This window comes from Anopheles stephensi, chromosome 3, assembly GCF_013141755.1.
Source record: "Anopheles stephensi strain Indian chromosome 3, UCI_ANSTEP_V1.0, whole genome shotgun sequence".
Classification (NCBI taxonomy): Eukaryota; Metazoa; Arthropoda; class Insecta; order Diptera; family Culicidae; genus Anopheles; species Anopheles stephensi.
Window position 1 is genome coordinate 29,844,661 of NC_050203.1, and position 23,995 is coordinate 29,868,655.

The 23,995-nt window shown below is 43.6% G+C and overlaps 4 protein-coding genes across 18 annotated transcripts in view; 2 read left to right on the top strand and 2 right to left on the bottom strand.

Moving 5' to 3' along the window:
- The first annotated feature begins 245 nt into the window (after positions 1-245).
- LOC118509415 (60S ribosomal export protein NMD3) lies at positions 246-2,006 on the top strand. Its single transcript, XM_036049987.1, has 2 exons — positions 246-1,229; positions 1,294-2,006. Exons 1-2 carry the CDS (start codon positions 335-337, stop codon positions 1,929-1,931), a joined length of 1,533 nt encoding a protein of 510 aa, XP_035905880.1. The 5' UTR covers positions 246-334; the 3' UTR covers positions 1,932-2,006.
- Positions 1,987-3,911, bottom strand: LOC118509424 (mitochondrial import receptor subunit TOM22 homolog). The gene is made up of 3 exons (XM_036050012.1): positions 3,478-3,911; positions 2,995-3,210; positions 1,987-2,881 (listed from the first exon to the last, which is right to left on the bottom strand). Exons 1-3 carry the CDS (start codon positions 3,604-3,606, stop codon positions 2,558-2,560), a joined length of 669 nt encoding a protein of 222 aa, XP_035905905.1. The 5' UTR covers positions 3,607-3,911; the 3' UTR covers positions 1,987-2,557.
- A 77-nt stretch (positions 3,912-3,988) lies between these two features.
- On the top strand, positions 3,989-5,299 carry LOC118509427 (DNL-type zinc finger protein-like). Its single transcript, XM_036050015.1, has 2 exons — positions 3,989-4,222; positions 4,297-5,299. Exons 1-2 carry the CDS (start codon positions 4,096-4,098, stop codon positions 4,602-4,604), a joined length of 435 nt encoding a protein of 144 aa, XP_035905908.1. The 5' UTR covers positions 3,989-4,095; the 3' UTR covers positions 4,605-5,299.
- Positions 5,300-7,581: 2,282 nt separating this feature from the next.
- The window catches only part of LOC118509422 (calcium-binding protein E63-1), an 80,066-nt gene continuing 63,652 nt past the window's right edge, over positions 7,582-23,995 (bottom strand). For 9 of the 15 annotated variants that reach the window (XM_036049996.1, XM_036049994.1, XM_036050001.1 and 6 more), the window contains 3 exons: positions 20,991-21,147; positions 19,304-19,452; positions 14,764-15,390 (listed from right to left, as the gene is read on the bottom strand). In XM_036049996.1, coding sequence (XP_035905889.1) covers positions 15,332-15,390; positions 19,304-19,452; positions 20,991-21,147 — 365 coding nt within the window. In that variant the 3' untranslated portion in view covers positions 14,764-15,331. Of the gene's footprint in view, positions 14,163-14,763; positions 15,391-19,303; positions 19,453-20,990; positions 21,148-23,995 lie in introns of those variants that run through there. The other 6 variants (XM_036050004.1, XM_036050003.1, XM_036050002.1 and 3 more) reach the window with 1 other exon arrangement.

Consider the following 23,995-nt stretch of genomic DNA (forward strand, 5'->3'; position numbering starts at 1 on the left):
CGCAACTACATTCACATCCTGAATGTAATAAAATGGACTGGTAGCAGTTCTGCACACAAAATATTGCAGCAAGGGCCTTATCGAGTCTTTTATCCATAAATCTGTTGGATTAAAAACAAAAATACAAAGTGCTCATCGCGATCACGTGGTAGTTGGTTGGTTTTGAATTTGAAAACGGTTGTTGATTTGCACACTTCAACATGATCGTATAAACGCGTTCCTTTGCAATGCAACATTTTTGACAGCTACAGCAGCGGATTGTTGACGTACGTACGGAACGGCGCACATGTTGTGAGTTTCGCACTGGAAAAGAAATTTTGTGGTGCCGTACAACATGGAGTACATCAACAATGCCGCGAATGGGGCAATCCCGACGGCTTCCGGCTCAGCAACGGTGAACAAAATTCTTTGCTGCGAATGTGGCGTCCCGATCGAACCGAACGCGTCGAACATGTGCGTGCCGTGTCTGCGCTCGCACGTCGACATCACGGAAAACATTCCGAAGCAGGCGGCGATATTCTTCTGCCGGAACTGTGAACGCTACCTGAACCCACCGAACGAATGGGTCCAGTGCAGTCTGGAGTCGAAGGAGCTGCTCAGCCTGTGCCTGAAGCGCCTGCAGGGCTTGCGCCAGGTGAAGCTGGTTGATGCCGGATTCATCTGGACCGAGCCCCACTCGAAGCGCATCAAGGTGAAGCTAACCGTGCACGGTGAGGTGATGAGCGATGTCGTCCTGCAGCAGGTGTTTGTGGTGGAGTTTACGGTCAACAATCAGATGTGTGACGATTGTCACCGAACGGAGGCGCAGGACTATTGGCGCTGCTTGGTACAGGTGCGCCAGAAGGCGGTGAACCGGAAAACGCTGTTCTACCTCGAGCAGATGATACTGAAGCACAAAGCGCACGAGAACACGCTCGGCATCAAACCGAACACGGGCGGGTTGGACTTTTTCTACGCGACCGAAGCCCACGCCAGGAAGATGGTTGACTTCCTGCAGGCAGTGCTGCCGGTAAAGGTGACCAACTCGAAGAAGCTTATTTCGCACGACATCCACAGCAACTCGTACAACTACAAGTATTCGTACGCGGTGGACATTGTGCCGATCTCGAAGGGTAGCTTGGTGTGTTTGAGCAAGAAGCTAACGCAGCAGCTCGGTCACCTGGCACCGGTCTGTCTGGTTTCGAAGGTGGCCAACTCGATTCACCTGATCGATCCACAGACGGCACAGAGTAAGTGAAAGGAAGTCAACAGTAGTCAACGGTGACAGCAGTTTAAATTTACCTATTTTTTCAGTGGCGGAAGTTCAGAACATGGCCTTTTGGAAGACCCCGTTCGAAGCGATCTGCAATCCGAAGCAGATGATCGAGTTTATCGTGATGGATGTGGAGATCATTCGGGAAAGCCAGCGGAAAACGTTTCCCGGCCAGGGTCCCGTCTCACAGCGTCACACGCTCGCCGACGTGTGGGTGGTGAAAGCGGCCGAGCTCGGCATCAACGATGCCACGATCCACGTCAAGTCGCACCTGGGCAACTTACTGAAACCGGGCGATTCCGTGCTGGGGTACGATTTGCGGGAAGCGAACGTAAATAATGCCGATTTCGAGAAGCTCAAGTCGGAGCTGCTGCCCGATGTGCTGCTGATAAAGAAATCGTACGACAAGACGGTACGCAAGCAGAACCGCAACTGGAAGCTGAAGCATCTGAACGAGGACGTTGCGGTCGACACGGACATCGAGAACGAGTACAACGAGTTCCTGGAGGATCTGGAGGAGGATCCGGAACTGCGCCAGAACGTGAACATTTTCCGCGACAAGAACAAACAGATGCCGGTCGATACGAACGATATGGAAGATCCGTCCGTGCCGCGGATCACGCTTGAGGAAATGTTGGACGACCTGGTGCTGGAGGATGAAGAAATGGCCGATGCGTAATGGGTGAAGGTGAATTGCGTCATTTTGAAGTATAAATAAATGACAATTTCACTGGTTGTTTCACTAATTACCTCACTGACTGTGTGTTTTGTTGTTTATTGGTTTTGTCCTGGCCTTCGTTTCCATTCCATTTAGACACTACAGTTTCTTATTTAACCAAAAGGAATATAATGTACTGTGTTTTGAATGCATGTATTCCTGCTCTGGTGTGTTGGTAGAAAGGGGTTTAGTTTGCACCACATTCTACGAAATGCATCAACAATGACTTGAAACAAACCTGTTGTTTGGATCGCGAGAATCAACAGTTGCCACTGGCAACGCGTCGTGAACGAGAGAAACAGATCGCAGGAAAAGCATCGTCGCGCAGTAGCAATCGACTAAGAAACACGTTGATCTTGGCTCTTTTTTGCGGGGTGATAAGGCCGGTTCTATTGGGCAAACTGAGAAAGCTTCTTGTCCAATGGATGAATGCTTGCACGTGTGATTCGGGACGTGAAAAATGGAAAACCAAAAAACCCGCCATACTGCTGGGAAAGCGAGAAGCAAAGCAAAAACGGGGTAACCCGGCGGCACTAAAACACTAAACACTTGTTGTAGGATGCTGTAGCTGCTACTGTAAAACACGCTTATCGAGCGGCTGCCATCGGTGGTAGCGCGGGCATGCCACCGGGTGCACCACCTCCAACGGCCGAACCTGGCCCAAGCAGGACCTGCTTCTGTTGTGACTTTTGCATCTCCTCCATCTGGGCCCGCTCCACCTCGAACACAACCGGTGCCAGCAGGATCATGGAGCTGGTGAAGAAAATCCACGACGCATTGCAGGTGAGCGAGTACAGCCCCTTCACGCTTCGCACGGTAAGGTCCGACACGGCGCCGGAAAATTGGCGCACCGGATCGGGGAACATCTCCGTCAAACCCCACAGCCGTTCGCCCAACGTCTCATCCGGTTCCTGCAAAAAGGGCACAGGAAGGGTGTGATTAGTTGCGTGGTGTTTTTGTTTATTGCCTTGTCCCAGTTTCCTTCTTATGCGTGATAACATTGCTGCCCGAAACGTCAACTTACGTCATCGTAATCGTTTGCACTTGTGCGTGCCACTGTCTTTGTGGGTTGCTGCGGCGGGGAGGTGGCAGGCCTGGAAGAGGAAGGTCCTGATGGGGCAGCTGACGGTGCAGCCGGGGCCGCTGCTGCTGATGACGAGGAACCAGCAGCGACAGGTGCTGGTGCTTCCGGTGTGCCAGCCGGTTTCACGGGTTCCGGCTGTTTGGGCGCTTCTTCTGGCTGCGCGAGAACAAAACATGAATTAAAACATTGTTGCGCAACAAAACAGGGGCGCACATATGATTGTTCCGTGTGCTGCGGGCATTGCGACAGAGCGTAGTTTAGAACTAGTGAGGTTTCCTGGCCCGGAAGGAACGCTAACGCTATCTACTATGTCTAGCACTATGCATACGAATAATAGAAATCAAGTACGAACAAGAACCAAAAGATGAGCAAGAAAGCTCCACAATAGCAGCACAGGACGTTCGCCCATGCACCAATACACACCGTCGAGGGTTTGCGTTCCGGTGTTTCATCCTTGCTGCCGCTGGCCGATTCCATGCCACTGTCCTTATCTGTAGAAATTTCGTCGTCTTCAATTTTTTCCACCAGCACCACCTCCGGGTCGGAATCCATTCGGGACTGTGGGGTGCACGGATGGGTGTGCAGAGCAGCGCCGTGAGCTGTTGTCTATCGGTGTGCAGTTGCACTTTTGTCGCTGCCCACTACGTTACGGTATGTTATTTACTAGCACAAACTGTGCCGTACGAAAACCGGTGCAATTAAGGGCAGAAACACCACACAACAATCCCTCTTTTTCTATCGTTGCAAACCCCGGATTGAGGAAGAAACACATGCACTCTCCTCGCTAGAAACAGTATGTCAGAATTGGCCGCGATCGATATCGGCACCAGTTGTCACTGTAGCTTCGGGCTGTGGGTGACGATTATCGCTTCTATGATCAACTGGATGACAAAGCGGACCAACTGACAGCAAACAGACTTTCTGACAGCATGCAATTTTTGACAGCAATAACAAATCGCGCGTGTTTGTTTTGAGTTAGTTGCAGCGCGGTTCGCGGTCTGCCGGACGATAGCATAGATACACAGTAAAATCAGTGCAAAAATGGCTCTAGCGAGGAATATATTACGTCTGGCGTATCGTCGAAGTGTGCTTCAACTAACGGCCCCCGTGTACACAAAGTTTTCCTCCCATATCACCAGCACAGGAAGCAATCCACTAGTTCGTTCGCGTAAGTTTCCCACTATTGCGTCATTCCTGTTAACTCTAAATTGCCTACTATTAATGAATCAAACCACATTTCAGCATTCTGTACCTCTACGACGGTAGCCGCCGATTGTGCACAAAACGCCCAGACGGATGAAATCGGCCGGATACAGCCGCGCAAAATGAGCCTCATATTTACGTGCAAAGTGTGTAACTATCGGAACATGAAAATGATATCGAAACAGGCGTACGAAAAGGGCGTCGTAATAGTGACGTGCGACGGGTGCAGCAATCACCATCTTATTGCAGACAATCTAAACTGGTTTACCGATTTGAATGGAAAGCGCAACATCGAAGAGATACTGGCGGAGCGAGGGGAGAAAATTACAAAAATCTTTGAAAAGTAGTCTCAATCCTGTGGAATTGAGGTCCTGTTAATAAAGCCCTAGTTGGATTAAGTGTTTTACCGGTGATGAATTGATATGATGTAGTGCGGTACTGTTCAGGAACTATGTCGATGAAAACAACGATAAGCAGCTTTAAAATCTTATTAGATAAAAATAGTAGTTTCCTATTGGAATTTCATTAGCTACGGTTAGAACTTAGAGCATACCGGATCCTAAGTAACTTAGTGCTGATCGTTTGATTTTATCGGTGTTATTATTAGAAAGAATTACTTTTTAAGAACAAAGTATAGATAGGTAAGGGTATGATACCTTAGTGAAAGCTTACCAACCAGCTACCAGTAGAATATCTCAGGTTGTAGAGCAATGATCGGTTCAAAATGCTGGTACATTATCAGCGACTCGGCATTTTTTTCTGATTTATGCAGTAGAGATGTAAAGATACATAGGTGTTTGAGACCCAAAATTAGTTTAAGTCAAACCTCACCATGGACAACGACAATCCGCTCAAAGCTGCCACGAAAGATGATAGAGGAACGATATAGAACGTTTTCCAACTATTGAGTAATGGATTAGACTTGCTAGGCTTTGATGGGCTAGTCATGACATGAGAATGATAATGGACGACTCAGTCCGTAACATGTTTTTAGTCTGTGCACGTGGTCAAATATGGTGCAATAGACTCAAATTGCGATAGAGTGTTGACGTTGGTGCATCCTTCAGAAAGGCCTGGATTAAAAGGGCTAATCGATCGATCGCGAAATCGATAATTTCTCCAGATAACATCCGAAGAAAATCTTAACATGATTCCGTGAGCCTTCGAAAAACGGAGAAAGGCATGTATTTAGTGTACCATGCCTTTATGGAGAGATGTAGAGGCTATAGAGATTTAGAGACAATCTTCTGCTGAGGATCGCTATTGCGTCTAAAGCTACTGCCTGTGATCCATAGAAAATTGTCAGTCAACCTACAGCAGAGGTTCTGTTTCAATAGTGATCGGCAAGGCTATTTGTTGGGTTGCACAGTTAAAATGGCCATAACCGCTGACTATAAAGGTAACCATCAGGACCGCTGAGGACTTATTTTAGGAGGCTTTATTTATTTACTTTTCTTTCTTTGGCACTACAACTCCGAAAGGTCACATTTCTGCCACCATTTCTGGCTTCCTGTGACTTGATTTTACTCGTGTACGTGTACTGGATATTCAAGTCCTGCGGGGAGGTGGTCTGGATGGGATTTGAACCTCGGTAGATTCAACCAAAAAATGTGTTAATAATATTATTTCATGGTTAAAAAAATGGCTAAAGGAATCAGATATGAAAAATATAAATTGGTAAAAGCCACGATCGTACGATCGGGTGATTGTAGGCTCGTCTATGGTTTAACCCATTTCCACTTGTTATCAGTTTTACTGGATGCTACATATATTACTCATAAATTTTAAATAAATAATTCTACATTAGAGCTGTTCTTTACTTTTATAATAAAGAACTATTGTAGATAAGAGCATGTGGGAGGCGGATTATCTCGGGCGATTCCTTTTCTCGATCTCTCCGCAAGTGTCCCTGCGGCCTTGGTTCGGTGGGCTCTCTATGGACCGGGCATTCATACGCATGATGGCTCGACTTATGTCGAATCACTTCGCGTTGAATGCTCACCTGCTGCGTATAACTCTGGCTCAGACGAAGGTGTGTGGCTGCGGTGACGGATTTCACGATGTGGATCACCTTTTGTGGTCCTGCGTGGAGTTTGAAACCGCAAGACCCGCATTGTTGGGCGCAGTCGAGAGCATCGGCAGACGACCGGGTGTAGAAATTAGAGAAGTGTTGGCGACTAGGGACCTCGCCTACATGAGGCTCATCTTCCGATTCGCCAGAGACAACGGTCTTATCCTTTGATTCCGCATTCTCATTATCCTTCCGATCCATATCCGCCATTCCTTACTTGTTATTCGTTGTGTTGTGTTTGTCTTAAGTGTTTTTTTTTGTAACGCCACGAGTGATTCGTTGACGGAACAATGGCATCCGGGCTCAATGACAGCGTGGTCTTAAAAAAGAGGGTCAGACTTTATGCAAGAGTGTTCTTCATCCCAGTCCAGCCTTGGTGAAGTGGGTTCGGCCTTGCTGGCGTTGGGTTCGGAGGTGGTCGGCGGGTTCAATTCCGTGATTAGCAGAGACCTTGCTGTTACGGGATGAAGTTCGGTGCTGGCCTGGTCGAGCTTTGGCTATCACTGCTGGGGTGCTTGAGGAACACTGTTCGCAGGCAATTGTGTGTGGTGTCTAGTTTGCTGTTTTGGTTTGCTGTTTTGGTTCAGCCCGGACCCGATAGACGGAAGGACGATGTTCAAATTCCAATCCGCCGTCACCTGAACCCCAAATGCAGCCATCACATCCCTAGAAACAGCAATGGAACCGGATCCAGATAACGAACATCTCCATCATCTAAACCAACAACCTGGATACACACCCCGCAACCACCTCACACTCACAACCGAGCATGCCCGGGATAAGGCAAATAACAGGATGGGAATGCCTTGTTAATTTTTATGAATTTGTAATATTTAACTCATGCGGTGTTGACAATACGGCGTCAAGCCATAATACTATAAATAAATGAATAAATATAAATAAATAAAATATTGTAGATCTTTTTTTTTTTTACTTTATTTGTAAATTTTTTATTGTAAGCCCGTAATATGGCTTAATGCAATAATAAGGCCTAAGGTCGGCCCGGTCGTAGCGGCAGAACCTAGGGGTTCAAATCCTATCCGGACCGTTCTTCCTGTAGTGAAGTATCGAGCTACGAGTATTCATAAAGTCTAGTGTGCAAGAAATGGCATGCATAACCCAAGAGAGGTCGTTAGGCCAAGAAGAGAGAGAGACATTAAGCCCAAATCATACTTACCACTAGATTCTCCAAAACCTTCATTTTTTTTTAAATCTCATATAATCCACTACAATCATTAACCATACACTGGTGGTGGTTTGAAAACAACTTTCTTATGGTTTATTCATCTCTTATTCCACCAATCGATTCCACCAGCACACAATCTCATAACAAATGGTTTTACCAATCCTGTCCCTCAGCTCTTCCTGCTCTGCTATTTTAAATCGTTTTCGCTCGTCTTCGCGAAATAATGCATTAAAGCAGTACAGCTGCAGTTGTTGTATGTTTTGCGAAACGGACCTAGCTCCTTTTTTCTTTTAGTATAATGTTTTGATTTATGTGGCTTGTGTTTAAATCGTAAGCTAGCTCACCTACCCCCTCGTGTTTGTTTGCCACACCAGCCGGTGCTTGTGAGTCGGTATCCATTTTGTTACTTCTTTTTATAATTATCATTATTAAATCACAAGTGAACCGAAAACAGAAACGAAATCACACAAAAAGTGTGTTTTTGGGGGGGGCGGGTTTTCCTCTTTCTTCACCTTTTTTTTCTATTTTCTCTGGACGACGATGTGTCTTGACCGACGTGTCCAGCGATTTCCTTCCCATCTAATCACTTCCATGGTTAAATGAAGGAAAACACCATTCGCCAACGTATATAAAATATTGATTACTTTACTTTTCCTCTTAAAATCAGTACACACGTTTTAGTTTTGTTTATTGTATGTGGTTGTTGTTGGTTGTTTTTTATCATTAAATATCTTCATCCTCCGTTGATGATCCCCCACCTAGGCTCGGCTGCCGATCAACCGTAACACTAGCACTTTTTTCCCAAGGGCCTCTCCCGTCACCTTCCTGATATGGTATAAGAAAACAAATATTCGATTTTGTTGCCCCCAATGCAAAATTGAACGCGTAACGGAAGCTAACCTAATCGGCAACAGAAAAAAATCAAACACTCACACACACACAAAACTTAAATCACTGCTATGCTTTTACTCACGCGTAAATTAACAGCTTTTGTTGCGCTTGTGTAATTTACCCTCGCTATGCTCATGCAACCGTTTGCTGATTAATGTAGGGTTTTTTTGTCACTTCGTTTTTCTTTCTTTTTACTCAAAAAGGCCACAATATATTTTTATTTTTGCTCGTTTGTTTTTTTTCTTTTCTTTTGCTGCTTTGCTTAACGCTGCTTGTGTGCCCATTGTGTGATCTTGCTGTTGGCTTAGTTCCAATGAATGGATTTCATGAAGAACGAAATGGGGGAGGGAAATTCGGTTGGACACTTATTTGAAGGGGAAGTAGACAAGCTGGCGGTAATTGAAAACAAAAGCTTATTTTATCCCGAGGTTACTTAAAAAAACTTAATTTTAAAGTGGGGTTTTCCGGTAAAAGAAATATCTTCAATAGGGAAAATCAGCTTGAATGGAGTAAAAGCTGTTGGAAACTAGGATTGAATGCTCTAGAGCAATCGGTCGAAAGCAGTTTATATTAAGTTTTACAAATATTTTCAAAAGATGATTACAAATACATAATTTTCCGATCTCTTCTCAACACATAGCAAATCCTAGATACTCCGATTGCCCCATCCAATAGTGGTAGATGCGGTCGAACTTTGGACAGGAAAAAGATATAGAACAGTCCCCATTCAACCCCTTCATTGTGGCGTAGGACAACTACAGGCTGCCAGCACGGGATCCTTTCTTTCGCGTTGTAATGTGGCCACTGTATGCAAGCCACCAGTTAGTTAATAGTGCGTAATGGATTAGTTTTTCTTAGACGGTAGTGTAGTTTTTAAGGTTTTCAGTATGCTTATTTGAATGCTGCCATACATGTCGGTCGGTGTATCTGGGTGAGTGTTTTTCAAATGGTTATGTTACGCGTATATTAGACGTACAATAGAAGCCGAACGGAATCTGGATAGCATCAATGCTGTAACGCCAGTAGCGTACGCAGTAAGCCCATCACCAGCTTAGTGTAACAACTTTAACATTTGGATCACGTTCTCGATTTAGGTAGTACACTACTCGCTTAGCTAAACACTCAATAAACAATTATATGATCGCTCGCTGCTCGCTGGTATGCTTATTTATGCCTAGCGCCCTCCTATTCGCGCTCTTATCCTGCCCTGTCTGTTGTACGACCACAGGATCAGCAAGATACTCAAAAAAATATCTCCAAAAATAGCTAACTTTGTTTTGCCCGTTTATCTGTTCCGTTTTTTTGTTTTTTGTTTAAATTTGGTGAATTGATATATTCTCTTTATATAATTTTAGATTGCTGTCTGGTTGAAGCTTTTTGCTGCACACAGAAACACACAAACGGGTTCGCTTCTTTTGCCATTATTAGCTAGTCACGCTATGCAGCTATGGTGGTCTGATGCGTACACAGTGAGTGCTAAAAGTGTATGTCTAGCTGCAATTTGTTTAAACTAACGATCGGTTTTATTGTTTCAAATCAAAAATGTACATAAGATTTGTTTAAAAATGGTCAATAAAATATTTTTTCAATTGTCCATGGAAAAATTTAAATCAGACTAAAAAATCTGGTATTTAGTTGGGTATCGGTACGCATCTGGGACTGATATTAGTCTATACTGGCATCGAGATTATTTCACTGGCCGTTTCGGAAGACGGAATTTCGTTTAAACTTTTTTTTTCTATTAGCTGATACGTAGCAAATATGATCAATTGTACTTATATCGGAGATGTGAGGAGGCTGTTGGAGATGCTTAGTACCCCGGTACTTAGTGATGTACACAAGATTCAAATTTAAAATTCAAATAGAATTTTTTTAGATCAAATTCTCTGAACTGATCCAATTTTTTGAACAAGTTTAACTTGCCTGTATTAAAAATAATTTAATCGGTTCCAAAAGTCATCCTTCTGCATTCCTTGTTGAAGTTTAAAACTCGCAACATTTAACCATAATTTCCAGTATTTTTTTCATCAAACGATCGTTTCGTTATTCTATTTGCATTTATTTTATGGCATAGCAGCGATCATAAATTGTTCGACCAAAGAAACGAAAGATTTCCACATGATTATTCCCTCTTAAGTGTTCATTGGGTTCCACTAATTTTACAGACGTATGATCTGCTTCCTCTTAGCCTAGAGACTCTCCAATCCATCCAGTGTATAAACACCCTCTCTCAACCAGCCATTTCTTGCTCGAAATAAGTCAAATCACATGGAAGAAACGACTTGTGAAGTGTTGTCAAAAATAAAGAAATAAATAATTATTGCTTGTTTGCTTGTGTCAACCATAATTACATTTTAAAGGTTTTATATTCTTGTTGAAATATTATATTAAAAGCTGTTCTACAAAAACAGAAGTGTATATTCCTGTTCCAACTACTAAACCCTTTGATCGTTAGCTTTCCTTCCATATGCCTATCACACCATCCAAACCTCACCTTTGTCGCTTGGAAAATATACTATAGCTAGACAAATACTTTCAGCACTCACTGTAGCAGTAAGCGAAGCGAGATGATCATCTAACAAGGAAAAATTCGAAACAAAAAAACTATAACCCATCCCATATCACGGTAGATGGCAAAATGAAGCACGTTTTTGTACCGGCCTTTGGGGCCGGGGGCATAAACGTTGGTGTTTAACTTTGAAGACCGTTTTCGCTTTAGCTTGTTTTTATTGTTAGCCTACCATTCTACGGGGGACTGTTCCACTTGCTCTTGCTCACATACATCAATACACTAACGCACACAGAAAGGGACAAACACACACACAAACACACGGCGTCGTTTAACTACTTGAAGGGTCGGGTTGTAGTGTTGATCGAGGACTGATCGCTCATGCTCATTTCTACTAAGCTAGCTAGCTAGCCGTACATCAATTCTTCACCTTCAGGATATCCTCTTTTCAATCGGGCTGGGCAAAATTGGGCGGGAAATAGCTTTCAAGTTGAGGAGAATTTTTGGAATTTTTAGCTAGAAAAGCGGCGCTTGTGATTTCATCAGCCTAGCTCCCAACTACTGACTGGAAGGAGCAATGAAATGAGTTTTTTTATTCGTCTTCTACAAAAAAGCTGCCACGAGTTGCAGCCACAATTTTCCCCCGATTTTAAAAATTGTTATTAACTATAAACAACACTAGCATCTAAATGTCCCACTCCCAGTTTTCTGTTTATTGTGCACGTTTCCACTTCACTTTCGGTGGTGGAGTTTTTTGTTGCCACCTCCGAATAGTTCAATACTGCGTCGGGGTTCAATACGCGGGCCGGGCAGGTCCGTTGTGGTACTGCTGCCGGGTGTAAAAATCAGTCAGCGATTGTTTAGTTCTTTCTGTTGACTTTATTATGCTGTCCGTACAATTCCTCGTCCTTCCATCCTGTTGAGCCCCCCATCTCTCAAATCGTTCAATCCATCCAGCGTTTTCCGTTTGTTTGTTTGTTATAAAAGCAAAGACACTCACAATGCTTGCAACAAATGTTATTTCTTTTTTTGTTATACATTTTGCTTCATTAACAAATGTCTTGGTTGCTGATGCCGGGCTGTGTGTAAATCTTTGTAACAATTAAGCAATAACAACTGCGTAACGATTAGATGCTTGAATCGATTCTTCAAGCAGCAATGTGTAGCACACTTTAAGACGTTTGACGTTTGATTTTTCAAACCGTGGTAGACAATGTGTGATGATCTATTCTGATTTCTTTTTTACATTGAAAATTAAACGAAAACGATTTTTTTGCACAACGATAAGAAGATAAGAGCTATCTCGACTCATCGTCTAGTAACGTCTAGCCTATATGCTAATCAGAGAGACAGCAGTAAAGTGTTTAACTTATTTTAATCCTTAAAACCAACCCACATTTGTGCGCTTCCTACACAGCAATAATGGTTTTGTGTGTTGTTTGCTATATTTAGCCATAGACAGGGATAATATGGGTTTCTGTGCCATCGGGAGGATTTTTTTTTAAATATTTTAAAATAAATTGTATATTTTTATGCACAAACGGGCGCTAATACAATATTGGACACGTGTGCGCAACAGAAACAAAATAACCTCCTCGTATGATTCATGGTTTTCAATAATGATATTACAATATATTTTTCTCTCTTACATCTCTAAAAAACCAATGCGAACTGTTGGCAAACAGGTTCCTCTTCCTTTACACAACGCCACACGAGTCACACGGTTTTAACAACACACACAAACACAGTTTTAAACTGAAGGAAAAATACAAATCCTTCCGCGATGGATCCATTCCACCGGGAAAGGTAGTCAGTTTTAATCTTCTATTCACAATATGTGTGTGTGTGTGTCCCTGCTGGGAGGGGCACAACAGCGCAGCGCTCAGCAGCGCCCAGCGCACAGCTAGTCGAATATTCGTAGCGTTAAACGTAGATGCTTTTCCCACCTTTTTTTTCTCTCTGTTGGATTTGAGTTTAGTTTTTGTTTTGCTGCTTAACTCTTACAGTGTTTAAATAGTTTCAGTGTTTGCTTAATTTTATAGGTATGATTATGAACTGCCTGCCCGTCATTCACACATTCGCGCTCATTCACTCACCTCCACGTGCAGGAACATCATCCAATCTACTACCACTCACGCCATTCAAATTCCTTCATTCGGCGGTCTGGCTCATTAAAAAAAATGTCCCTAAGCTCTCTGCACAATTTAAAAAACAAACACACTTCCCTCCCGCTTACACACTAGTTTGGAGCGTTTGCTGTCCCTCCAAAAGCAAAACCGCCTTGCTGGGTGATATTTGCAGTATTATATAGAGCGAAGCAATAGGAGTGATTAAATGTTAAATAGGAGGAGTATTTAAGAGTTTGAGTAATGATTTTACACGGATAATTACAAACATTTTTGGGTTTTAGAGGTGGTTAAGATAATTTGATACCCACCCGCTCTCGCAGGATTATCTTTCTTCACCCAGGTGTCACCTACATTAGCATTTAGTGGATTTTTTTTAAATAGGAGTTAGATAGGAGTATTTATGTGTATTAATATGCTCTGATAAACGTTATCGCTCGCTAGCCCGTTTCAAAAAGACAACAATCAAACTGAACTGAAAAAGGCGCTCAAAATAAAAATGAAAGATACCCACTCTAACCTCTAATTGCTACCAAGTTTCTTAGCGGTGGTGTACAACGACAGCTAAGACAGCTAGACAACATTCAATAACAACAACTGGTTGGACTTGTGTTTATTAAACTATGCGCTTTTGGGGAGGGGGTATTGTTTTGCTTTGTTTGCCCCAGTTTTGGTTTTCTGTCTTTTTAGTTTTTTCGTTCGCATTCCTCGCGCGATACAAAATGGCCGATAACGTTGCGATGTAAAACGGTTGAGATGTATACAGTTTTCCTTGTGTTTAAAAACATATTCTATGCTCGGTAACGCGATACAAATAAACCACAACTAAAAAAAGAAATTTTAGTTGAAGAACCAGAAACAAGCTGCCAGTTTTGCTAAGTCAGTTCGATTGGTACACACAAACAAAAAACCTATATTTTTGGGGAGTTTAAAAGTGGCCGCAAAACCTTCTTCTTAATTAAAGCATTTTTCCGTAAAATATATGTTCACGATGAGCTCAGGTTGGGTACAGAAATTCCTGTAAAGCTGGATTCTGGCTGTAGGGGATGGTGACGTGTTGAAGTCCTTGCCGAGATGGAATCCATGCGGCCGACGCATTTTACAGCAGCAACCGGGCAAACTCTGTGGAAAAAATGAGGTGGAATTTAATTCGGAAAGTCAATGTGGAAGGGATGAGCAAAAAAAACATTATTATCACTATTTGATCATCACCAAAAATAAAAAATAAAAGCCAGTCCGATGACGTGTGCTGCAAGGGCTGATCGAATTAACGCGACGGGAAATTACCATTCCCGATAAACCTGCTGGTCCGGTGGGAGATAGATAGGGATGTGGAAACTGGCCGGGAGGCCATTTAACGTTTCGTCATTCGTGGAAATTTGCAGCACAGATATTGAAACCTATCCTTGCGGCTGGTCTGCCCAGCACGACTCCACAGGACAATCCCGGCTGGTTGTTTACGACCCAAATTGAGTTCTGTGCCTCACACACAGTTTTTTTTTCTTCTCGCCACGAACTCGAAACAAACAATTGGCTGGGACCAGCTGGGAGAAATCCATTTTTGGCTTGATCCTAGAAAAACATTCGCCCGGCAAGCACAGCACTAACGATACACCAGCGTCGACTTTCTGGCCACTGATACCGATACCTGAGTTGAAGTCCTTGCTTTTCCATTGAATTCGGAGAGAACGAAAAGTTTTACCAAAATGTACCCACAGTCATGTAATTTGTTGTTCTCAGTGCTTCACGCTATATATCATTTTTATTTCACAAAACGCTCCTCCTCTCTACGTTCTATCGGTGACAACGTTTCCTAAACGTTTCCAACGGCACTAGGAAGCCGACTAGTGACTCGACGACTCTTCTATAGTTTATCCCCCAAACAAAAAAACAAAAAAAAAACAAACAAACTCTAATACTTCGATTTACTTAAAACACTATTGCCAAAAACCCCACCGAGGCCCTCCTGTTTTTGGCTGTAATATTAGTGCTTACGTACGCTGCGCTGCGCAGTGCGCTAAAGAAATGTACATCCTAGTTTACAGTATACGAACATACGAACGTATTTGCAAGTGTGTGCTTGCGTGTGTGTGTGTGTGTGTGTTCCGGTGCGTTCCAAAGATGGCCACCGGCCGATCACGTGACGGTGTGGCTTCTCGTTGAAGCTCGATGGTGCGCTACAACAGGATCACTTCGACCGCAGATAACGACACGCATACATTCTTACACACACAGGAAGACAAGGGTGTGGGGGAAGAGTTTCGGAAGTGGGAAGTGGGTGGAAAGCGCCCTCACTTCTTGGGCGGCTGTACCAGCGCATCGAAATTGTTAAGGAAAAAGTTTTGAAAGTCTGCAAAAAAAAGAGGGAAATAAGAAGAAGAAACATAGTTTCGTGGAGGCTTTAATGCAAGGGTTCGCCTACGGGTTTGGCTGCTTTAAAAGCGCAAAACAGAAGATTGGATGGAACAGAAAGATGCAGACATCACTTTGGGCATGAATTTGCTGCGACAGACAGAGTGGGTGCATTATGGAGCGGCAGCATATCGCGCAGCAACACAAACACAAGTTCAAAGACATTAGCACAACCAGCACCACAAAACAAAACCATCACCACAAACGTACAATATTATGAGCGGAGCTAGAAACTAATGCAGACCGATATAACTTTAACCACGGTTTTTTTTTAAATAAATTTACTATATGAGTCAATGCACACAAACACACACACACACGCACGCACATACACGGCAAAAACACACAGGTTTATATACAATACTAGAGACTTGGTTCGTTTATGTGGACGCACATGCATATACGATGGACGCAGTAATGGGTCCGATGGGTGGGTCGAGCCGAACCTACCGGATCGGAGCCATCCGCAAGTGACAGGGAGGCGATCGGCTCGTATTTCTAGTTCCAACGTGTTTGGGCCGACCCGAGGGCGATTTCAGGACGACCCACGGATTAGACCGAACTCATCATACTCACGACTCGAACTGCTATATAGAATCGAACTCGACTCCGAGTCGATCCGTGAAAAGAGTCGTATGACCCGTCACTACTCAGTAACTAAAAGATGACCGTTGCGACTTTCTCGAGTTGATCGAGTTGAAGAATTATTTCCCGATCTATGAGATTCGATACCAAACTAGACATCCGAAAGACTTTTTCTTCTTGGCTTGCTCAGGGTAGAGGACGTCTATTTAACATGGTCCAGGTTGCCAATCCTTTTCAAGGAAACTTGGACGGCTGCATCCGATCTTCGACAGGGTAGAATCTACCTGATCCAGTTAAAGAGCTCACCGTGCTTCTTCCTCCTCTCAAAACTGCTCGAGTCATTGAATCTTTTCGGCTTTGACCACCGTCTGCGTATTAGGTTCTCAGCACCCTTTCATACCCCAAACCTCCCTCCTGCCCAAAAAAGGCGAGAACATTAGCATAGTCCAAGACTCGTAGTGAACTACCGAGCTTAGCAGTGCGCTGAAATCTTCTGGATTACTTCTTGGATTCTGTACCTTTCAGGCAAACAGGTACTTTGTTTCTGAAGCATTGATCGTCTTCCAAACTGTATGGATCTCGCTTTTCAGTCGGGTGTAGCACCTCGCGATACACAACAGATGTCCAAACAATTAAAGCCTAGTACACTCTTGAACATATTGTCGCCCTTTCTTGGCTGAGGATCACTAGCTGAAGAGAGAGTGAGACAGAGAGCGTTTGCGACACTGTTATCAATGTATTTGGGCGTTTGGTTTAGCTTGGAACATCTCAGTTATCTGAAAAGATAGCTCTTTGTTCTCAACAGCTGTGGTTTTTATGGTAGTTAAAACCTTTAAGGATAGCAATGCCTATTTCTCCCGATGGAACTTTTCTTTGTGGTGGATCTTCAAAAAAATCCTAGCCAGCCACCAACGCCACGCAATATTCCCTTCATGTCGATAGCATATCCGTACTCAAAGAAAGGTTTTAAAGCATCGAATCTACAGTCCGAACAACTAATATCATTGAACAAATTCCTCAGTAGATGTTAGTTGGCCGGCCACGAAGATGGGTTATAATGTTTTTGGCACCCAACTGCATGGACAGCTACGCCGAATATGATTCATCCAGACTTCAATAGCAGATGATAGCTATACTTTTCGAGAGTTGCTAGTACTAAACACGTGATGAAGAAAGACGATACAAAGGACGACACTGGGGGCTATATCTATATTTTCAGTATTCTATCACCATGGTTTTGAGAACCTTTAGTAGCAAACTAAGCAGATGCTTGAGGCCCCGAGCCTTTCCCAAGGCCTAAGGCAGCCAAGATCCTGCAGCCTTTGTGCTTTCCAAGGGGCTTCGGGAGACTGTAAAGAGGCATCCTGAATATCTTCCCGACAGTCGTCTGTTGCTTGACTGATTGACTTTCGGCCAGGCATCGGATTTCCATGTGTTTGGAGGCTTTAACCCTCCTTTTGCTAAAGGCCTCAAAGGGACTCGTTTTGCCACTGCTTTTAAACTTAAAAACTCAAATCACGTTGTAAAGATTTTTAAAGCTTATTCAGATAAATTTCTAGTAAATCACCGATTGAAGATACATCATTGTTATGCATCCTTATTTAAACTTCCCTTTACAAATAATCCAACAAAACCACCATCAGCGGTTCATAGTTCCTTTCGCTTTGCTTCGCACAGAGAGAAATAATCATTAAATAAACCGAAAAAATATACAGGCACAAAATATTTCTCAAGGGCGGTTTCATCGTCTTAAGCGATATAAATTGTTTCACTACACTGCAATTCTTCGCCACCCGCTTCTTCCTACAAAACCCACCCAAACGGCGGTTTAACAGCTGCGCACCATTCGTTTGGTCGGGGTTGGTGTTGGTGCGTTGTTCGCTTTAATGGTTTAATTGGACGACTATTAATTTTAGTGCACAATAAACTTCACACCCCGTTTACAAGCCTCGGGAACCGTCCGGAAAATGAGCCCGTGTGTGGGCCTCAGCAAAGCCTCAGCGAGCGAAACCCACGAAACTGTGGTTACGGTCGACAGGATGGACGACCGGCGTGGCGAATGTTGCAGCCGAGCGGCACCAGGATTATCATGCCGTTGGGTTTAATTAAATTAACACCATCTCTCGGTCCGTATCCGTATCGATGCCACTGACCGGAAGTGGGGTGTAGATTGAAGGTCGTAAGAAGAACGGAACCAACGCGGCTTAGGTTCTAACGATAGGCTCAAGGCCAAGGTAGAAGGCAAACGGCACCCTTTCGAACGGTCGCATTGGAATTGGGGGGGAAGGAAGAGTTGACCGCAACACATAATCCACCGTGACCACGTGTATCTCCGCACGTGGAGGTTTTGAGGTTTTCGGAGGTTGAAATGTCCAGCTGATTTAGTGACTGTCGCTGTTGTTCGATAATGAACACATTAAGCCGGCTCGGGGAGTTGATGCAATTTACTGCCGGAAAAGTGACTCAACCCTAAAATTCCAGCTGCCGGATAATGATGGGTGGAAACAGTGATAGCTGGACACGGGGACGATCGATCCGATGCGGTTTGCCTACGGTGGCCATCAAAATTAGTATTAGAGTTTGTTTGGTAGAACCGTCGAGACGGCTTGCTATCAAATCTAATAGATGGAAGGACCAGTGGCCGACATGTTCTGGTCGTGTTGGAGCAAGAAGATTTAGTACTATTAAACGGTTTAACATTCGTCAAATTGATTCGATTATAGCTGATCGAAAGACAATGAAATCCAATTAGTGAGACAACTCTTTGCCGATTTTCATGCAAACCCATTGGCAAATTATTTACACAGCATTCATTCTCTCTTTTCTCAAACTCAAAAGTGCATTAAATATTCGCGCTCGATTCCAAATACCCAACATTTCTGTTACTCAAACAAATACTCTTTTGTGTTTAAATGATCGCTCTAATTCCTACAAAATACAGTAAAACCCTTGCACATTCTCCACAAGTAGCAACTGCCCATGCACTTGACGATGACAATGCGCACCGAACGAGCGAAGCCGCTTCAAATGAGTATGGCTGAAGGCCTTGAACGGCAACTCCCGGATGAGCGAAAATATGGCCAGACATGAGGATCGAGGGTGTGGACGATGCGGCGAATGCAGGTACAGGGAATGGACGGAGTATAAGTACGCGCTCAGCAAAATGGTGGCAAAGAAGTACAAATGATGTAATGCGTATGAAAATGGACTGATTCCCCCCCCCCCCCCCCGCCCGGTTTCGATTTTCCCACCTCATCAGCACCTACCTTCGTAGTTGATTCGGCCATCCTTGTCCGCGTCGGCCAGTTCCAGCATCTCGTTCAGCTGGTACTCGGTCACATTTTCGCCGATCATGTCCATGGCGGATTTGAGCTCGTCTCGCGTTATGTACCCATTGCCATCCCGGTCGAATACTCTGCGAAAGTGCGCATATAGACAACATTGAAGCATTAGTTATTGAATGGAAGCCATTTTTGTTTAGCTGGCGGGGTAGTTTTGTTCTTTGGCGCGAAAGCACTTTACTGCACCGATGCACTGCACTATTGAGTTGAATTGTAGCTCACAAAGGACGGTAGCCAATTAGGGGATGTTGATGGTGGTTGTTTTGTTTTGTCGGAAGAGCCCATCTAACAATGCAACACTTTATTTAAGTATTTCAGCTTTAAAAGCTGTTTTGTGTATGATGTTTGTATGAGGTTTTCACGATCCAAATGGAGGGAACGAACTATTCCTAACCCAATTGTCCATTTTTGCAAAAATACAACATAATGTAGAATATCGAGGAGAGAGTTGCAACGCTGCTGTGGAACTTTGCAATCAGCTATGGATTTTCTGTCGAGTGTTTGAGACAAACCTGCTAATCTGAGAAAAAACTTCTTTCTTAATGAACTGCTGATTGCCAACGTTTATAGTCGCAATGCTTTTATGTGCTTGCTACAGGTCAATGTTCATTACAATGTTTAAAATTTCGACAATCGTCTTACAAAACGTCACTAACCATTTGATATATTCTACTAAGTTATACAAAAAAGCTCCATTACATAGATTGAAAGCCTGTATATAACAGGGTTTTTCAGTTGATAAGGTAATAGCATCAATTTGTATTATACGCTCCTTAGATGAAATGGCAAACAAAGCTGTATGGCTTTAGATGGTAGGGAAATTAAATAACTTTTATTGTAATGTCCTCAGATGATAGTGTCATAGTAGCCGTTGATATTGCACGCACTTACCCAAAAGCTGAAAGGACGTGTAAAATATCAACGGCTACTATGACAATGTCATCGCAGGACATCACAATAAAAGGTATTTGATTTCCCTGTCATATGAAGCCGTTTCCATATCAACGAACTCTGTTTGCCATTTCATGTGTTACTGGATAATCAGTCCTGCGTATGCATGGAGAGGCTTCCCAAATGGGATTTAATCACCGGTCCTGTAGTGTGATTTCTGGCATTGCCACTAGACCAGGACTTCTCAATTTAATCCAAACCAGGAGCTCAATTTAATCTATAAAAAATCCGCTATTCATAAAGCTTTAGGTTAAGCTTTCAAAGCTTACAAAGCATTTGGAGTACATTTAAATACAGTTTGATTGATTCCTAGTAAGGAAGTTTGATGGAACTTGAAGGCAAATCAGGTATTCTCAGATAATTTAGAGAGAATACCTACACTCAACTGTTTACATAATTTGCTATAAATTAAGCAAATCTTTACTATATCCCACTGGTAGCTACTGAACAAATGGTTTTAACCAAGAATTCCAACTAATAAACGTGATTGACTTTGCCCATGCATGCCGTCAAAGCTTACACGTTGCCCGTCACATTATGAAGCTGTACTTAGCACGTAAGCCGCTTTTGGGGCAGCCCATTGCCCTGTACCCCGAAAATCACACACACCCAAACTCGCGGACAGAACAGTGAGTGTCCAATGGTACGCTCGCTTGCTTACCGGAACGCTGCCACCAGATCCTGCGTGAGATCGTCGTCGGCTGACTGGGCGGGATTATTGCTACTGCTACTGCTGCTGCTGGTGTTGCTGTCGTCTTTTAGGGCCTGTATTCTCGCCACCCACTGAAGGAACTCTGTTTCATCTATCAGTCCGCTGCCTGCAAAACCGGAAAGAGGAAGAGAGGGAGAGAGAGAGAGCGAAAGAGAGTCATGAGAAATGGCATTAAAATGTAAAGGAAAGCCAAGGTAAACGACGAGTAGATTAGCTGGGATTGAAGTTGAAAATTGTTTGTTGTAGCTCGCTTTTTTTTGTCTCCTTTCACTTTGCTTCCGCACGTTGCCCGTAATGGTAGCGTGCTTTCGGATTTCGGCTTTTATTTCGACCTGCATACATTAACGTTTTTCACCGACCCAGTTCGCCCACCTCGGTACGGTGGAAAATGAAAAATTGGCAATAACATCTACCGGAACAAGGGGGGGAAAACACAGGCGAAAAGAAACGATCCTATAATAATATAAGCCACCCCAGACACGGAATTGGGATTCTGGTTCATTAGGCACAGGTTTGGGTCCTTTTGAAGTTGAAGTTCCCTGCGGGAGCTTTGATTCGAGCGGCTTTCCTAGGTAGTACTTGGTAGAAGGTTGTTACTCTGCGCGGTTGACTTTTCTTTCTTCTGCTGTTCGCATAATATTTTTTCCCCGCATAATCTTAATGATGATGAGGCACCCAAACTTAGGGAAACTGTCCACATCTGAGTGTCTTGCATATTAAAATTAAAATTATTACTTTCCCGGTTAATAAAAAAAGCGTACGGGAGCAATCTTGTTTAAGAGAGGAGATGGGGTCCCCTAGAAAAAAAGGGAAGTCCTTGGAAGTTGTCCGGCACCCAACCAATAGGCAGCTGGATAATTTCTAAAGTTTTCCCTCCCATTCAGAAAAAAACAACCCGCTCGTTGGGTAATGAAAAGCTGATGTACGGGGGGTTAAAAAAGCTCGTTCAGGGACTTAAAGCTACTCCTGCCGTCAAACAGTCAAACATTAGTGGGAAGAAATGTGTTTAATGTCCGACGATAATTCGTAATTCTTCGTTTGGCGTCGTAAAACCCCCGCGGAGGGAAGGTTTTACTACAGAGATAGCGTGTCGGGTAATTAAAACGACAATTTCATCAAACAGTGCACCCTGAATGGGGGGGTTCAAACCCGCAAAAACTACGCCATTATGATTCATCCTTTCCATTCCACGGTTCTTGGTCCTTGGTAGACTCTAGTGCAGACGGTGGACAAAGTTTCTTCTACTATGCTCCATCCCCCCCTCCCCCCCAACCCATCATATCCCCGGAAAACAAAAGGCAGCTTTAAAGCCAGACAACTTTTCGAAATGTTTTATCGATAACGGCACGGAATCCGTCCGGGTACAAACTTTGTCCAGGGGAGCGACGAGTAGCAAAATGGATGCCGATAGGGCTAATGTCTTAGTTGGCATTTCGCTTTGTGTGGGCGCTTTTACCCGGCGTACCGGGCTCTCCCTTTTCCTCCCCACCTCCCCTTTCTACAGCGTTGGAGGAAGGAAAAAACTTGGACAACTTTTGCGTGAAGCAGACATGACGTTGCGGAATAAGACGCAGCGGCGAAAAGAAAACGAGGAGTGTGGGGATCGAGTGGGGGCAACTTTGGGCTCGGAAAACATTACTCAATCAATCGTGCAAAAGGTGCGTACCATCGGTTCTTGTTTGGGTAAAGGATCTAACTGTCGTAGATTTAATTCCTTGGATCAACAGTTTGCACGGCTGGCGGGCACCTGATTCTCGGACTCGGTGGGAAAGCCCTTTTTCGAGTGTGTGTGTAGCCAGGACTAAGGCCATTTAGGCGTATTTACGGGTCAAAATATGTTTAATGACTTGGGCCGTAAAACAAAAAAAATCGTGCCTATTAGACGCATCGATCCCTCTCTCCCTCTCTCTCTATCTCTCTCATTCAGGGGTTGAAGTTTAACAGCTGTCATTAATATTAATTCCATGCAGTTAGGGACTGGTTAGTACCGGGGCATGGCAACAAGTATGGAAAGTTTGTTGAATTTCTTATCAAAAGCTAAGAGACAGGTATAACAAACTTGTTGAGAAACATATGGAGTAGCAGACATAAAATTTTCCTTTAAATAGTTTATAAATATAAAAGTAACTTAAATTTAATATAGTAAGAGATTTCTTTAAGAGGCTTTAAAATTTAACAGCCGATCTTTAATGTACACACAAACAAACGCACACACACACACGCGCAACCCCGAACCGGCCCTAAAGTAATCAGGAAGGAGAAGGATGTTTGCCGAAAAGCTGCGATCGCTCGCAGGAAATCCTACAATCACTCTTATTACGCTCCACCGTATTACGGTGCAGGCAATGAGAAAACGACGGAAGAAACGAACATTTTGTAAGCTTTCCAAACAGGCCAAAATGGAACTTTTTTTTTCGATTTGTTCGATTGTTCGGTTTGGGTTGTATTTCCTGTCGGAATCGGAAAATCATTCGATCGTTCCGCCCGTACTGGACCGGTTCGATTGCGAATCGAATTGTTTGTTGCTGAAAAGCCAGCCTTTTACCTGGCATGTGGGGTGTATCGGCATACAAATCATTGCCCCAATGAGGAGGAGAGCAAAAAAAAAACACAAGACGAGATGCGAAGGACGGGCAGCTTATGTGATTGCTCCAAAATCGGGCTAAAGGGATTACATCGAGTTGATTGCTTTTTTCTGGCTCTCTCTCTCGCTCGTCGTTGTTTCATGATTGAAAACAAACTTTTGCCTCCCAAAACGGAAAGAGGTTATCGAAGACTTTTCTCTCTCCGCAGTCTTGATGGTAATGATTATGTTCCGTCACTAAAAGTGCCAGTAGTTAAAGTTGTTCTGGTCAACAATTAATACAGTCTCACTGCTGCCGATTAAATGCATAGGCGTTAACATTCGGCAATTAGTGTCGATTGATTCCGACGGTAACATGTTAGCAATCAGC

Bases quoted from the DNA above. Each gene is read 5' to 3' on its own strand.
- LOC118509424 (XM_036050012.1), bottom strand. From the start codon at position 3,606: ATGGATTCCGACCCGGAGGTGGTGCTGGTGGAAAAAATTGAAGACGAC. The intron at 3,211-3,477 runs GTGTGTATTGGT...GTTCTCGCGCAG, and splicing joins CGGAACGCAAACCCTCGACG to CCAGAAGAAGCGCCCAAACA. The intron at 2,882-2,994 runs GTAAGTTGACGT...CCCTTTTTGCAG, and splicing joins GTGCAAACGATTACGATGAC to GAACCGGATGAGACGTTGGG.
- LOC118509427 (XM_036050015.1), top strand. From the start codon at position 4,096: ATGGCTCTAGCGAGGAATATATTACGTCTGGCGTATCGTCGAAGTGTG. The intron at 4,223-4,296 runs GTAAGTTTCCCA...ACCACATTTCAG, and splicing joins CAATCCACTAGTTCGTTCGC to CATTCTGTACCTCTACGACG.
- LOC118509415 (XM_036049987.1), top strand. From the start codon at position 335: ATGGAGTACATCAACAATGCCGCGAATGGGGCAATCCCGACGGCTTCC. The intron at 1,230-1,293 runs GTAAGTGAAAGG...CTATTTTTTCAG, and splicing joins CGATCCACAGACGGCACAGA to TGGCGGAAGTTCAGAACATG.